Source organism: Pezoporus wallicus, unplaced genomic scaffold (genome assembly GCF_028554395.1).
Source record: "Pezoporus wallicus isolate ANWC-B61680 ecotype Strahan unplaced genomic scaffold, APGP_CSIRO_Pwel_v1 contig_10160, whole genome shotgun sequence".
Taxonomy (NCBI): Eukaryota; Metazoa; Chordata; class Aves; order Psittaciformes; family Psittacidae; genus Pezoporus; species Pezoporus wallicus.
Window position 1 is genome coordinate 361,065 of NW_026641390.1, and position 13,095 is coordinate 374,159.

General features: G+C 40.2%; 1 protein-coding gene across 2 annotated transcripts in view; it reads left to right on the forward strand.

The window, feature by feature from the left end:
• Nucleotides 1-3,503, forward strand: part of BANP (BTG3 associated nuclear protein) — a 137,394-nt gene extending 133,891 nt beyond the window's left edge. For both annotated transcript variants that reach the window (XM_057423524.1, XM_057423525.1), the window contains exon 12: nt 2,717-3,503. In XM_057423524.1, the coding sequence (XP_057279507.1) occupies nt 2,717-2,788 (72 nt within the window). In that variant the 3' untranslated portion in view covers nt 2,789-3,503. The remainder of the gene's footprint in view (nt 1-2,716) is intronic.
• Nucleotides 3,504-13,095: the final 9,592 nt, after the last annotated feature.

Sequence of the window (13,095 nt, forward strand, 5' to 3'; positions counted from 1 at the left end):
TCTGTCAGGGGGACAGGAGGTTACGAAGCACAGTTCATTGGCATCTATCTTCCATGCAACTGGCAGCCATCAGAGGAGTCGCTTTTCTCTTCAGGAACACTTCGCACTGTGTTAGGTTTTAATATTGCGGTTAGCCGCAGGGATTTATACAAAGCTGAAGAGAAGCAGAAAAGGAAAGTGAAATAAGAAGACTGTGAAAGAAAAAACAGACAAGGTGAAAAATAAGTTTTCCATAAATATTTCCTCAGTTTACACAAACTGAAAACTAAGGATCTGTTAATGAATTGGAGAAATCAACTTGGTATTTGCGTTACTCTGGGTTATGTGAATAGTTCAATAGCTTTTTTGTGGGCTAAAGTTACACATATTGAGATGATAGTTGCATTATTCTGAGTTATGTAAATAGTTCAATACTTTTGCGGGGGCTAAAAGCATGGATATTGATCTGCATCATTTTAGAAAGATGTCTTATCTGAAAGGAAAGATCTCACCTGAAGGGAAAATCGTCTCAGTGAGGCTGTAATGACACTTTCATCTGTTTTCATATGGTTATGTCAAGGTACTGAGATGTTCTCAAAGATTTTGTGTCTTAGAATCATAGAATAGTTAGGGTTGGAAAGGACCTTAAGATCATCTAGTTCCAACCCCTCTTCCATGGGGAGGGACACCTCACACTAAACCATATCACCCAAGGCCTCTTTTTTATCAGTCAAAGCTTATAGAAGTGGAGGTGCTATGGTCTATGCAAATTCCATGTTTGAAACACCCAAGTGTGAGCTTATTTAAAGTAGCAGTTTTCTGACCTTCCTTCTTGAAAGCTGTGCCTTTGGAAGCAGTTGCACTTGGAAGCTGAAGATTGGAGTGAGGGTATTTGAAACAAATCCGTTCTCTGAACACAGCTGAAGCTTGCTTTCATGTCTCGATATCATTCTTACTTACAGCAGCTTGCAAAATTTAGAAATTTGGATTAATTCTATGCTGAAATTCATATGCTGATAGTAAATGTTGTTAGATTTGGGAAAAAACCCACCATAATTCCCAATCCAAAGCATGTTTCTAATCGCTTTGGTCAGTCTTCTAGTCTGAATGTTGGATAAATATGCAGCATTACTGTTGTCATTATTTAATAATTACAATATTTCAGTAATTTTCCTCTAATGGGAAAGAAAACTTTGGTCACTTGAATTACTATCAAATTTAGTAATCTGGTAGAATTATTCATCACTTTGGCACTAATTTATTGCACAATTAAGTAAATACCAGATAACTTTTAAAGTTGAACAGGAAAAAAATCTGGTACCTGTTTTCAATTCCTGGCAACCAGGCAGGGAACTGAAAGGAAATAATTTGACAACAAAACATTAGTTTAGGAGCAGTGCGTTATAATTTTGAAACTCCAGTGTTTTCATTTGCGTAAGTAAGGTGGGACTGTAGAGTGAGACCTAAAGGATGGGAAGACTTGTTGAGTTTCCACCCTTGTGTTATTGTAGATCATCCTGCAGATCCTAGGCTGAGGCTATAAAGCAGGGCTTCAAGTAAGACTTTTCCAGAGTGGAATTCCTGCCACAGAAATTATTCTGTATTCAAGGCGTTACATAAAGCATCTATTAGATGTTTTTATGGAGGGAAAATCCATCAAGGGCAGATCTCTGGAATCTGTGGGAGTGAACGGGAAAATATCATTAAATGCTTGCCCTTTCCCTGTAGTTTATCTATGCTTCTGATACTGGTTGCTATCAGGGGAAGGCTTATTGGGTGTGATGGGCTTTATCCAAGCCAATACAGCTGCTCTTAAATGCTATTCATCTTACAGCTCTAAGGATGGAGTTTGTGTCATAATCTCGTTCTCCTTACTCCAACTAACTTGGCTGAAAAGACAGTTCGCTATGGGATTATCCTTTCACGGCCTTGTCAGACTTCTGGTAGGCAGTAATGTGATTTTTAAGGAGACTTCCTCTGAGAGCTGAAGTCAACTGTATTTGCTTTAAATTCCTTCACGGAGAACTGTTTCTGCTTGGAAAGTGAATAGAATCAGGCCAGTAGGATGAAATTTATTTAAGAAAGAAGTTCTCTATAGTAGCACTACTCTCATTTTACACAAAATAGAGAAAGACTGCAGTGGGTAAAGACAGCAGTTTTAGACCATATCCTGCACCAGCTGGTGAAATTGAAAGCACAGGCCAAGCAGGTAATTTTACTCACCTTACCTACAATAGTTCTGTCACTCAGCAACATCCTACTGTCTTTTCTATGATCACCCTTAGTGAACTTCTGTCCATAACACTCCATACCCCCAAGCTGTCAGCATGTGCAAGTCCTTCTGCAGCTTTGGTGCATGTTGTGCCACACACGAGTTTTATTTTGCTTCCTTTTGGAACTTGTTCTTTTTTTGGGAAGAGAGGGAATGATTTTTTTCAATTTGCTCTCTTTGTGCCACTCAGTGATTTTATAGATCTTTATCATGGTTTTATTATTTCAGCCTTCTCTTTCCAGCCTGAAGGGCAGTAGTCTGTGTGGGCTTCGTGTGGATTCTTTGTTATTTTTGGTGCCTTTGTAAGTGTATTCCCATTTCAGTTCTCTCATAGAGATGATATCCATACAGATTTTGCACTGGTGTATACACAAGAACTTTGTGTTGCTATAATATGTTCACGTTCCCTTGGCTACACCAGTGGAAAGCACTGTTGTACTGATTTACTGATGTTTCCTTTTGCAGGGCACTGATACTCTTCAATCAGCAATCCAGCCAGAAATGCAGATAGAACATGGAGCAATCCAAATCCAATAAGAGAACTGTGAAAAGCTGCATTAACTTCTGAGATGTGGGTGATCCACAGCCAGAAGTAAAGTGCTGTCATCTTCGTGCAACGACAGGAGAATGGAAATGCCCTTTAGACTAATGGTCACACCTCGAATATGTCCTGTGAATTGCAGAGTTCTGATGATCTGGTCATCCTCACCTGGAATAAATGAGACCCATTTACTTAAATTGGAGCTACATCACTGCATCAGTTGAGAATATGGCCTTCAGAAAAAAAGAATGGCCTGCCCTTAGGTACACTTAAAGAGGGGGAAAAGTCTTTTAGAAAGAAAGAAATCTAATGAATCAAAACTGTGAGACTAAATCAGTGTTTCATCCTGTTCATTTCTTCTGTGAAATACACCATTTGAATGTCTGCAGATATCTCTAGTGTATTGCTGCCTTGCAATACTTGCTTTACCACATATAGATCAAGAGCTCAAATATTTTTCACTGTTTAAACAGCTTTTTTTATTTGCTATGGTGTTTATAACAAAAAATGGAAAATATTTAAAAAAAGAAAAATTCCATAACTGCAAGTATTAGCCTTTTGCTGGTGTTTTCTGTTCAGTGTAATGAAAACTGTATTTGCAGAAGACTAACAATTTTGTTTGTACTGTTGCTTAACTACTTTTCTAGGGGAAAAGGCTTTAAAATGCTGTAATTATGCATTTTTAATGAGAAATAAATGTGTATTTATGAATAGTGCAGCTCTAAGTTGCTCTCTGCCTTAGGAATGAATATGGTTTGACTGGACTGTGCTGTAAGAGTTTAGCTCTGGAGTGTTTGAAGGTAGATGCTCTCTGGCAAGCTTTGCTGTCAAACTGAGAAGTAAGATTTAAGTGTATAAGGAAGATACCTATCTTAGATTATGCTACTATCTGAAAATGTGATAGTTAAGCTTTTGAGTCTGCAAATCCTATTTTATACAATGAATTTATGATTTTAATTTTTTTTTTTTGAATGTGACCAATTCTTCTGAGCTATCCATTTTTTGTTCCTTCTGCCTCCTTTGTCCAGCCATTTGTGGCAATACCTCAGTTTGGGATTCACCCATAAAAAGCTGGGCTGCAGCAGTCTGATAGCTGTCACTGAAACTTACAGGAAACTTTATGTCAGTTTGAAGAAAGCAACTTTTTCGTCTTTGCTAAGCTTGAGTGGAAAGGGTGCACATTTGCTAGAGCCTGCTTATCTTAATGGTGTGCTTTAGGAAAATACAGTTTACTGGGGGAGGTGTTGCTTTGTATTTTGTTTATGAGCAGACTTGCTTGTGGTTATTGTCAATATATGGCTCCTAATGCATTTAATATATTAATCAGTGGGGCACAGCCACAAATTCTACATCTTTGAATTCAAATAACATTTACTTATTCTTTTTTATGAAAGGAAGGGTTAAGCACACCCAATTTTGGGGAATGTCCCTGGTAAGTATTACGCTTTATGTAAATTCCTACTTCTCTTTAGGATATTTCTTGACGCACAAGTACAATGCCAACTGAACCACAGCTTATTGAATACGATGTTTGCAGCAGGCCAAGAATTTGGCTGCTCTTCAGTTTCTTTTTTTAATAGTGGTTCTCAGACTGGGTGATGTTTGAAGAGCTTGGCCTCCGAATCAGAGCCTAAAAATAAAGCAAGGCTTGTACATTTTAGCATGGCTGCTTAATAATAATTTATCACTTAGAAATGACAGTGAGAAAGCTGGGATGGCAATGCTGCCACTGCAAAGCACTCTCTTGCTATATTCATATTGGCCATATTGGCTTTCCTGTCTTCTTCAGAGAGCTGTACTCTTACTTGGCTTTCCTCGTGCATCCTGAACATCTTCTGCTTTCAAGGGGAGCACACATGCCTTTAAACTATAAGGAATCTATCTTTGGTTTATGGTGCAACTAAGAATTCTCCTCTCTTTGCATTTTTCAGCTCAGGTACAAGATGAAATTGAGTTCAGGAGAGGTTTCCTTTAGCCAGTAGCAAGTTTCTTCTGCTAAAAGTGGTTGTAAAGGCATTATCAAGCCGTGAGGTAGCATTCACTAGATTTCAAGGAAATGAAATCCACTTCACCAGTGTGGAATGGGGATTGTACAAATCAATTAAAATAGGTAAGGAGAGCAGCATAGTGAGGTCTGCTGCGTTCAGACGTTAAGACTGCATGTCCCTCAAGATGTGTTTCTTAGTGTTTCGCCAGTGTTTTCATTAGTCTAAGCCGTGTCACACTGTGTTTATACTTCAAAGAAAAGAGACTTCAACGCTGAGCCAGGTTATTCCTATGAGTAATTCCCATCCGTCTTCCCTTTTTGGAGGATTTATGTCCTTGCCCGGGGAGGAAATGTCTTCAGGAATGTTTTATGTGTTTTCTAGACATCACAGGGTGTGTCACTTACAAATAAGTCATTCCCAGGCAGAGTAATTCAGGAATTATTTCCCTTCTAGGAAATGCTTGTGACTGTGAAAAGGCTGTGAGGTTCTGTGCCAAGTGTGAAGAGTATGTCCCTACAGAGGTTTATCGTAACAATAACATATCAACATAACAATAAGAAATTCTAAAAGTAATTATAACTCAAAGACTGAAAATCTTGCACAGGTACTTAAGGCTTTGCCTGACTCTGTTCAGGGAGGTTGGTGGTGTTTCACCACGGATGCAGTTCTGCCTTTGAAGACTGACTGTGTTTGGTAGGTCAGCTAGAAATGCATTCTCATTATGTCTCCTTCTGTTATTCACAGCCTCTGACTTTTCAATAGTAAGGTTCTTTTTTCCCTCAGCAAAACTTCTTGTTTTTAACAGTTCTTTTTCTCCTCACACTACTTTTGTCCAAGAGGCAGAGATTGAGAACATATGACCAAGAGTCTTCAGAGGGAACGTTTCTCGTAAGGTTAGGCTAGGATCAGCTGCATATTTTATTTGTAATTCGTCTTGTGAACTCCAGAATACTGTTTTCATGGGTTTGATTTTGTTTTGTGTAGTAATATTTAGGCATGTGGGCTTCAGGGAAGGAGAGCCTCTGCTTACCCTGCTTGTCTCCCTTGGTTATTTTTGATATTAAGTTCACTATAGCCAGGACCTCAACATTTATCTTAATGTTGTACTAAGATTCTCGAGAGGTTGTTATGGCTGTGCAGTCACTACAGTACCATAAGAATGACTTTTCAGATCGTTTAATCTTGAATCCCACCTGAAAGTGCATCTGTCTTGTGAATTCTTAAGGGCTTCTATGGTCCTGATGCAAAACCTAATAAAAATATTATGGTTTGATGGATTGTCCAACTAGAAATCAGTCTAAAAATGTGAAGGATCTGGGTTCTTTTCTGTTTTCCTTTCATTCCTCTTTAGTTTTACATATTTTGTCTTGCAAAACAAACCTATAAAAATGAGCACCCTTCTGTGACCCAGATAGACTGGAATGCCTTCATTAGCTGCATTTTTAGGCATTTCAGTATTGACAGTTTGCCTATAAAGCAAGGAATGCTGACCAAAATGTTGCTCTAGTGCTAGTCCCCGTCGTGGAGATCCTGGTATACAATTGGGTATGTTCTGGTGGCCCTGTAATGTGTTACCCACATCACACAACTGCTGTAGAGTTTCTTGTTAGAAAGTACAGTGAGAAAACCAATATCAAAAAAAAAAAACAAACAACCCAAAATCACTCAGAGAATCTCACTCTGCACAAACTTCTGTTGGCAATCAGTATTCTTTCTGAATTCCTAATAATCTAAGTACTGAAAATTTAGAGCTGTAACTATATAATTCAACAAAAACTGTTTCCCATTATCAGAAATAAGAATGTTCCTTTCATTCACTACAATCCCAAAGCACTTCTATAAGCTCTGCTGATTTAGATGAGTACTCAACAGTCAAACCTCATTTCCTTGAATGAAGCCGGGAATAAGAAAGTCATTCAGTTAGAGAGTGGTGTTTGGGGTAAACTGAGATTGCTTTTTGAATGCAGTGGTACAAGTGGACATGCTTCATTTTTCTGCTAAATGAGGTTTGACATATGCAGAGGTTGTTTTATACCCCACAAAAACAGGAGTAAGAAGCCACAGAGTGCGTGAAGGCAAGAGGAGTTGTGCAGAGCTGAAGTCAGAGCTGGTGTGTGTGGGATACGATTGCCCACGTGCAGCGGTGCTGGGGCAAAGGGTTAACACTCCTCTTCTTTCAAAAGGTGCCAAGGGGTTTATAATCAGGCTTTGTTCTTTAGCAGGGTAAATCGGATGGAGCTGGATGAAAACCTATTTTTCCGCATCTACAACTTCACATGCGAAGTTTAATTCAAGAGCAAACCTCTCCTTTGTTTGCCTCATTTTAAACTTAAGTGAATTCTGATGTTTGTTTCCTATTCAATTTTTCTAAATTCACATATTGCAAAGGAAAAATGTCCTTTAATAAAAAATTTATATTTGAAGCGGAAAATTATATTTTAAGGTTTATTTATTCATCAGCATGAATATCTTTAATTAACCAGTAGGCTGGGAACAGTTTTGTACTTTTGGTCCCTCAGGTTATACTGTGGTTTTGAATGTTGAAGTAAACTGTCCGGTTTCATCTCTGTCCATCAGCTTGTGTTAAGCATGAGTTTATACGTAATATAATCTTCCAGTAAGTATTTTATTTCACATTTTTTCGTGCTAGCTAAAGAAGGTTAATCTGGTTGTGAAACAGATCAACAAAAGCCTGAGTGGAAAGCAGAGATTAGCGTGACATCTCCCCGTGCTGTGCTGTGATGCCAGCAGTAAGTACAGACTGCTCATGGGCCCTCACTGTGATTAGAACATCTAATTGAAAATAATAAATACCCCTGTTTTCCACACTGATTCCCTGTGTTTCTTAAGGAATCTTCGGGATTTCTGTTCTCTACATGCACTGGGGTTTGCTTGCACTGAAACCAGAGGGACTTCCTCTCATGCTATTAGCACAGGGAAAACAAACCTCCTCTATGTATATGTAATAATTTCTAATTGCAAAATTTATTTGATACGAAAAGGGGTAATGGATTAAAACATAACAGGGGAGATTTAGGTTAGATATAAGGAAGACATTCTTTACTGAAAGCGTGGTGGGGCACTGGAACGGACTGCCCCAGTGAAATTGTGAATGCTCCGTTTCTGACAGTGTTCAAGGCCAGGTTTTGGTGACATGATGGGCAGCGAGGAGGAGTGATGGACATGGGTAGCGAGGCCTCCCTGCCCATGGCAGGGATTGGAACTGGGTGATCTTAAGGTCCCTTCCAGCCCAAACCATTCCGTGGTTCTGTGATTCTATATCTTAAATTTACCACTTACTTTCTGGGTAAAGCAGGAAACAAACTGGGAGCTGGCCAGCACCATTTGACTAGTTGAAAGGTGCACTCCGGCTTACTTGATGTATATGTGTATGCATATGTGTATATTTAGATATGGCTGTCTTGTTGCTTGAATTCCCATGGGACTGGCTTACCTCTTACTACTTTGGTCCTTGAAGTCGCCTCTCCCCTTTTGCTTCCTTTTGATGCATTATTTTTTTTTACTCTCGCCTTTCCATAGCATTTATTTTTAATCTGATGCAAAACCTAAATCCATTTTTCTGCTTTGATCTTACCTGAGGAGCTTCGCTTGCTACCCCTGATTTAAAAGAAATAAATGAGAAACCCTTGGTCTGTGTGATTCTGAATTGGATCGAGCAGAAAAAAGCCATTACAGCCGTTACCTTGTGCACAGGGAAGCAGCTCTTTAACTTGGCTTAATTAACAGTTACAGAATTCACCACATTGTCTGCCATTAATTAGTAACGTTCTCAGTTTACTGAACAGATTTTCCCCTGCTGTTCCCACGTGGTAGGAAAATGAAACCTTCTTTTGCACGCACCCAGGTGAGCACACAAGTAGCTGGTCCAGTGAGTTGCACTGAGAATTGTGCTTCCAGTAGGGGTTAAACAGCAGCTAAACTTGTCATTTGATGCCTTTCCTCCCTAAAACGCCTGCTTCCATCTCCTGGTGTCATAACCCTCTTAGGGCAGCTCCTCTGTAATAATCACAAATTGGTATGACTTAATCAGACACAAATGATATGCTTTTCCTACAGCAGAACGTGCTCCGTTCTGCTTCCTGTCCCGGCATGTGGGAAACGCCGTGCTCTCGGCTGGGGCCATCTGCCTTGCATAATTGGTGTTATTTAAAAGCAATTTTATTACTCAATCCTGTTTCAACTCTCTTAATCCCCCAGCTCTAATGGGCTCCCTGCTCTCTTCAGCAAAACCAGAGGAGAAATAAAACCCCCAAAATATTCATAAAAGAGGAGGCGTGAGGAACGAGGAAAAGATGAGAAACAGTTTGTTGATTTGTTCTGTATCCCTTCCTCTTTCATTCAGGTTGCCTTTTGCTCCTTTCGGCAGTTAAATGTGCAGCCCAGGGAGGTGGTTCACACTGAGAAGTTCTTCATTTTCTGAAATACAGTAGTAACAAAAATATCCTACTTTTACCCAAGGATCAGCAGCTTTAGAGGTAGGCATGGGCGAGGTGGAGGGCAGATGTTTGGGGTTTTCTTTTGATTTTCATTATTATTACTTTTTATACCTTACCATGTTTTTAAATAGTTGGGGGTAGGCAGGGGAGGGTTATGTCTGTTTGTGGTTCTGCCTGATATTCCTTTAAATTGACCCTTACCATGAAACTGGGGAGTTTCTCTGGTGTGTTGTGTCTCAGAATTTTCCCATGTTTTTATGGAAATTTTCCTGTGTGGCAAAAGTCTGAATGCACCTTAGTGTTAGAGAAAAGATTTTTTTCCTTTTGTTTCACATTTTGTAAAAGATGGAAGGTATTAATCATTTCTACCAGAAAATCATCTTTTGTAGGAATATTCCCATAAGAAACTTTGACCTCTGTCAGTGTCTTGCACAGGCTGTTTTCCATGCCAATCCCTTTCTTTGAGCAAGTGCAACACACTTGGCACTGATAAAGCTTCCTAGATAGCAAGTGGCTGAACATTTTGAGGAAGGTTTTCTGTGTGTAATTTGGCTTTCAGTTTGGTTTTTACCTGCCATCTGATTCATGGTATGGATCTCTCTGTGCTGTACAGAAATGAGCCTTGTAGAAGGATAAGCTTGGATATGAGCTCCCTTGTGCCAACAGGCTTTTGGCTCCGAGTCACTAAATCTTAGTAGCTTTGGGCAAATGAAGGGTAAGATTTAAGAGTCCTTGGTTGGAGTGTTGCTCCTGGGGAAAAAAACACCAGTGAAGAACTCTTCAGTTTGGGCAAGGAGGGTGTAAGTCTTGCGTGCTTATTTCCGTAGTTTGTGAGTCTTTTCCAGTCCTATTCTCTATGGTTTCAGCTTCAATCAACTGAAGTCTTTGTATGAATTTCCATTCTGTATCTTGAGCACTTTCCCTACTTCCACATTGCAGCTGTGTCGGTGAGATTGACACTAAAGTGTCCAGAAACACCAAACCCACCACTAGTTTGTTATCCTTGTTCAGGATCTCCTAAAAAAGCTCAGCTGCCACTAAAATAAAGTCCTAAATAAAGTTTATCAACATGCTGAAAAAAGCCCAGAGCAACCTCATGTCTTTTGCAGGTACGGCAATAGCTCCCACTGCACCAGTGCAGCCCAAAATGACTGCATGTGCTGGCTCCAGCAGTACCCACAGGCCACCTCTCCGTGGGTTTCAGTTACCAACAGCCCACATTTCATCACAGGCAGGGTATAAGCTTTTAGTTTCCATTCTGAGTTCATGTCCTTTACTTTGTTCAGAGAAGTTCATGGTGGCAGTGTGGGCTGTGGTGCATCAGGAGTGCTGGCTCTGGTGAGTAAATCAAAACTCCAGCGTGCAAGCTTTTGTAGCTGCTATAGTCATATATATGTGCTAGGTTTGCTCCAGACCTTGAGAGCAGTCTGAGCTCTGCTGTAGGGTGCTGCTTGTCTTGCTGTTGGTCTGCACAAATCTGAGCAAGATGACGTAGAATGGCTAGTGGCTGTGTGACACGACTGCCCCATAGGAAACCTTTGGCTCAGAAACCGATGACAGTGGCAGCTATTTCATCCCACAGAACTGAGCACATGTTCTCATCTGCTTTGTAGCTCTCAGCTACAAGTGTTGAGTTGGGCTACAAGTGCATTTGGCTGGGTTGTGACCAGTGAAACAGAGAAGTGATAGGTGTGCACAGATGCTTGTTTGTAGCTGACAGCAATAGCCTTACTAATGAACCATGCTTCTGTCCCTAGGTGGTCTGGGAACCCCGGGAGGAGGGCTGGGCTGATAAAGATCATAAGAAAAAGAATTAAACACAATTTAAAACCAAAGCAGAACAACAACAAAACCCCATAATTTGAAATCCCAAATCCTTTAGGATTTGTTTCTAAGGATCCACAGTTAAAAATATCATAATTAAAAAGAGATGTCTACAGCACAGAGTTCATAAGCAAAGAGCATCTAAGAAAGTTCTTTTTTTTCCCCCTCCTAAAATGCTGCCTTCCCACTTCCTGCTGCTCTGTAGTCTTTTGTACCTAAGAGTATTTTGTGGGTGTTTACTAGACACTTCCAGCAGAAGGAGGGTTAAGTACATGAGAAGGGGGTGGAGAGGGAATCCCAGCTTGGAACTTGAGACTTTCCAGCTGAGAAAGAAAGATTCAGAGATGCAGACATAATCATACAGCACTGCAATCAACTCCTGTGTCAAAAGTCGTCAGGAAAAGCACATAAATAACTCCACAGCCACACTTAATGTAGTGCAGGACATATATCAGTAATGCCACCACTTCCTCCAGGGTGAGTATAGAAAAGCTTCCTGTCTAAACGCTTGCAAAATGATATAAATACTTTGAAATGGCTTGGTGTAAGCTTCAGAGATTGAGGTAGCTTTGAATTCAGAGTAGTTGGTACCAGATGAAATAGATACTCTTTTATCTTAATGCATATTTCAGGTTTGCTTGCAAGTAAGTCTCAAGAAATAAACTGTGGTTGTCTGAAGCATAATCTGTATTGTTTCCTGCTGTAAATTCAAAAGTCCAAATGAACTGCCAAGGACTGAAAAGAACACTCATTTAGTGGGAATGCAAATCTGCCTGTACTCTTCAACACACAAATTTGAGCATTTGTCTTTTAATGGCTTAACTCCTTCCAGCTAATTGCTCGAGTTGCTTTAGCTATCTGTCTGCTTCATGTAATGAGCTGAGTGTTCCAGGTAATCCATGTGCTCAGGATGGGCTTTCCTGAAGCTGTCGACTTGAAGCGGATTTGAAGCATCCTCAGTAAGTCTGGTGTAGCTCTGCGTTGTTATTTGCTGCCTGTGTAATGTACAACAGCTTCAGTAAGGACCAGGGGGTGTCTGTGGTCAGTCTGCTGGTCTGAAGGATCCAAAGTATTTTGATTGATACAGACAGAATGAAGGATGGAAGAGGAAAGAGATGCCGCTGCCTTGCTTCTCAACGGGGTGCCTTCTCCCCTAGTAGGTGGATGGAGATGGGATGTTACACATGGTGTGTGATTTATTACGTTATTAATACTATTATTACCAGTCTTTATGAAACGGTTCTTGGTTAATGCGTTGAAGTTCATAAAACATTTCATGCTGGGCTTTGTGTGTATGTGTTTGTAGAATGCCTGTTTTCCATTACAAAACTGGGAGATAAACGAAGATGACAGTCACATTTTCCTAACATAAATTTCTCCCTTTCTCAGTTCTCCTTGGAAACCATAAATTTCAGCAGTGTGTCTGTGTGCTCCAGACATCAAAAAACCACATTCAGGCAGGCAGATTTACAAGCACTCTGTTTTCCTTGGTCAAATCCTTTGCAGAAGAGATAGACATCCAAATGATAACAGAAAGCTGGGAAGGGAAGCAAAGTTCGAGGAGGAAGCTGTACAATATGGGAGGGGAAGGGAAGTCTCCCGGGACGACTTGTCTCAGCTGATACAGTTCAGGTGGTGGATGGAGATTTTTCCTTCTATTTCTGAACACTAAACATCTTCATGTTTTCCTGTTCCTGTCCTAAGTGTTTTCAGACATCAGATTTCAACCTTTTCTTCCTCACAGCTGAAACTCGTGTCCAAGTTGTTATCTCATCATGTCTCGATTAACGCAACATCCTTTTCTCTTGGCCTTGATGAACACTGACTTTTGCCCAAATCATATCCATTCAGAAGCTTCCTCTTGTTTGGCTTTTTCTTCTCTATCACATTAAATACTTGTCTGTACTTTTGCGGTCCTTCTTGGCCTGTCCTCATCTTATATCCTGTTTCTCATTTCACATATTTTCCTTCCCCCATGCTGCCCCTTGCACTTGACAGGAACAACATTTTGCATGCAAACAACTTCAGTCCTTG